The sequence below is a fragment of the Pygoscelis adeliae genome, unplaced genomic scaffold, assembly GCF_000699105.1.
Source record: "Pygoscelis adeliae isolate BGI_AS28 unplaced genomic scaffold, ASM69910v1 Scaffold160, whole genome shotgun sequence".
Taxonomy (NCBI): domain Eukaryota; kingdom Metazoa; phylum Chordata; class Aves; order Sphenisciformes; family Spheniscidae; genus Pygoscelis; species Pygoscelis adeliae.
This window is the reverse complement of record NW_008824035.1, coordinates 2737228-2740748: the sequence shown is the minus strand read 5'-3', so window position 1 is coordinate 2740748 and position 3521 is coordinate 2737228. Positions and strand designations below refer to the sequence as shown.

Sequence of the window (3521 nt, the reverse complement as noted above, 5' to 3'; positions counted from 1 at the left end):
TCCGGCGTGGGGGCGGGCCCGACCCAGCGCCCCGCGTCCGTGGCGTTAGTGCGCTGGGTGTGCGTGGGGGGCGCGGGGCGCCCCGTCCCCCTCCCTTGGAAAGGGACACGGCCACGCACCGCCCAACCGCCGTGTCTCGGCGCCGTGAGCACCCGCGTCCCGCGTTGTGGCATCGCTGTTGCTGCGAAGCCCGGACGTGTCGGCCTGAGACGCAGCTTGTGAGCTAGAATCGATCTGCGATTGGAAATCGAAATAAATGACCTGTGTAGTGAGTTATTTATCTTTTTGAGCTAAACAGCTAGGACGTAACGGAAGTTTTGTTGTAATTTTGACTTAGTGTTAGGAGTTCTTCGGGAATCTATGGAAAGAAGCATGGCAAAAGTTTATGACAAGTTCTTGAAGTCTTTAAAAGCACGCTGGGCAATATTTGTATGCCCTTTTTAGGTACACGAAAGCCTTCGTTTTTCCTACCGTATGCACCATTGCGTGCCTGAGCAGCTTTGCAGAAAGAACGTGCACAGTATGTGGTTAGTGTCTGAGCCGCTGATACTGCTTTTTAAAATCTTTTGTAAGAAATGTTACTGGTTTATGTTCCTCTATCAAAAATGGTGAATTTGAAAAAGCTCTTGAATTAAAAAATAACGTGGAAGAGCGAGCAGAGGAAAAAATGAAAATTGGGTAGTTGAGGAAAAATACAGTCTTGATTATAGTGTTAATTTGATAATTCATGGCTTTGAAAATGAATTGTTGGTCTATGGGATGTAATTCAAAGGGCAAAATATCTTCGTTACAGATGCGGCATTCCAGGCGAACTAATTATCCTGACTGGGATAAAAAAGAAAGTCCGGATCGCAGAAGATGCGACAGTGCTAATAAGAGAAAGAGGAGATCATTAACTGGTGCACAGGAGAACAAGCAGTGCAAACATGATCTTTCTAAACTTCCTGACAGGTAAATAACTTCTTGACTTCTGATATCAGCAAGCATCTGTTTTAAGATTTTATTATTTTTATAAATCTCATGATCTTAAAAAGCTTTCTTGACAGGGGTACTAGAACTATTTTAATTAAGTTTATTTGATCCTTTGTTTGTAGTACCTGTTCAGAAACCAAATCTGTAAATGAACGAGACCATCATGAACGACGCTATGTTGAAGAATACAGAAACGAGTACAATCAGGGAGGTGATACTGGGCATCACAGTAGCAAATCATCAGGTCATAGTGGGACGAGTAGCTACAAAAGGAAATACAAGACACATCACACTACCTGTCATCATCATAATTCACAGGTGGTGTGACCGATTTCAATTTAGGATTTTTTTATTTTAAGAAGATAGATTCTCATCTGGGCAGTAGTAATTGGGTGTGGGGGTTTGGGGAATTCTGTCAGTAATAATTTATTCCTTTAGCAAATATTAGTAGATTATTCGTTTTGCTAGGATTTTATTTCCTTCAGTGAAAATGTATAGTTTGTAGGTATGCTTGTGATACCACAGAACATAGTCTTGCTATTTGTTCATTAATTTGCTCAGATATATCCAATGAACAAATAATGAACAACCATCAATTGGAGTACTTGAAATACAGGCATCGCTTTCATGCCTTCAGAATTTTTATTATGACAAGCATTTATTTCAGCCCTACTCGAAAATCCAAGCACAAGCTTTTAAACTTGCCTTTGACTAAGTATCACTGAAATAGCAAGGAGATAATGTCAGATTTTTACCTTTTTAAAAATTAATTTAGTCAGATGTTTTAAGTATCGCTGAAAAATCTGTAGAATCAGATATGTATGATGTCTGCCCACTAGCAGGGCAGTTTTTCTGATCTTTGTTATGTATTTAACTCTTAAAAAAGCTGAAGATAGGATTTATAATTCAAGATCTTCAGCTGAGACAGCCTAAAGTAAATGTATATGCTATTTATGATTTAAAAAAAAATAAATTCTTATCAAATATTCATACCAGTGATTTAATCTCAATTACTTAAGATGGGTATTTTAATTTGGCCACAAGGCTATTTTAAGTATCTATATATAAGATAATTATTAAGTCCTTTTGCTTTAAAAAAAATATGGGCACTGAAATCCTAAAGTAAAATTCAGTGAACCAATCTTTTAAAAGAAAAACAATTGTGTTGTAATTTTTTGTTGCCTTGCCACTTTGAGTATCTCATCTGAAAATCTGTTCCTTGCCATGTTTTTCTCCTGTAACATAAACTATGTGCCCTGTGAATTTCCGGGGACTGAATTTGAAATTGCTCCTGCCAACCGTTTGTGGCCTGGCGTGTATCTGAATGCCTGAATATCTCCCTGCTGAATGAATTTCGTATTCTGACCTGAATTCACTCGGGTTTATTGATTGGCTGGACGATCTTGGTGCCGTTCCAGAAGAGTCATCGAAGGAAAAGATCCAGGAGTGTAGAGGATGATGAGGAGGGTCACCTGATCTGTCAGAGTGGAGACGTACTAAGTGCAAGATGTATAGAATATTTTTCAAAATTTATTAACTTTTCAGATAGAATAAGTTCTTTTAGCGTAAGATGTGAGGGGGCTTTGGAAGTCTTTCCTTTCTGTCTTGACTTTTTTTTGTTTGGGGGTGGGGATTGTTATTCTTTTTCTGTAGAACTTTAAATATGTTTCTTTTTTCTTTTTCCCTTTTTTCCCCCCCAAAAAATAGTAAATGAAGTTAATGAACCTACTAGAATGAGATCCCTGTAAATGTGCCTTGATGAGAGTTGTCCAATAACATCTCTCAAACTAGATATTTACAATTTAAAGAAGCACAGTCTAGAATAATCTTCAGTGATAGTACTTAGTCTTTCTGTTTGTTTTATTTTTGTTTGTTTGCTTGCTTTTGTGATAGCTGAGTAACTTCCCAACTTCTGTGACTGAGAGTTCTTTTCTTTATAGATGAGATTGTTGCTACTTTGGGTGAAGGTGCTTTTGGAAAAGTAGTGGAATGCATTGATCACAAAGCGTAAGTTTTTAATTAAATACATGTAATTTTTCTCACTGATGCTATCCCACTGTGGTTCGTGAAGTGCTTTCTGATTGTGTCAGGTTTTATCTTTCCTTCCTCACGTGCCGCTCTGTGTATTTCTTTAAGGCTGCCGCAGTTCCCAAACATAAATTTGTGTTAGTACATCATGCTAAAACCAGCACCTAGACACGAGGGTTGTGCAGGACTGCTGGATGAGGCAATGGGTGCGTCTTCTGCAGGCCCACCCCAGCCTGCTGTTGGGGGGAGGTGGCCTAGAGAACGTGGGGTGAAGCTGCACCCCCCAGACTGGGCAGTCCCCGGGGCCTGTACCACCCCCGGTCTGTAGAATGAGCAAGGTCTCTGACATCATAAGGTAGCTTACCTTAAAGTATCATCTGTGATGACACAATGCCATTTGGGTTCTAGCAGAGAGTATATTATAAATCAAGAATGTATTTTGTGTTTGATCGCAGTTTTGCTCTGTGCAATAGTAGGCAACTAGATTGTCTTTCTAGTCACTGTAGAAGGCATTGACACCT

General features: G+C 39.5%; 1 protein-coding gene across 1 annotated transcript in view; it reads left to right on the top strand.

The window, feature by feature from the left end:
• Positions 1-195: 195 nt before the first annotated feature.
• CLK1 (CDC-like kinase 1) overlaps positions 196-3521 on the top strand; it is a 7630-nt gene continuing 4304 nt past the window's right edge. The window contains exons 1-5 of the mRNA XM_009331662.1: positions 196-268; positions 794-951; positions 1095-1290; positions 2391-2481; positions 2913-2979. Coding sequence (XP_009329937.1) covers positions 257-268; positions 794-951; positions 1095-1290; positions 2391-2481; positions 2913-2979 — 524 coding nt within the window. The 5' untranslated portion in view covers positions 196-256. The remainder of the gene's footprint in view (positions 269-793; positions 952-1094; positions 1291-2390; positions 2482-2912; positions 2980-3521) is intronic.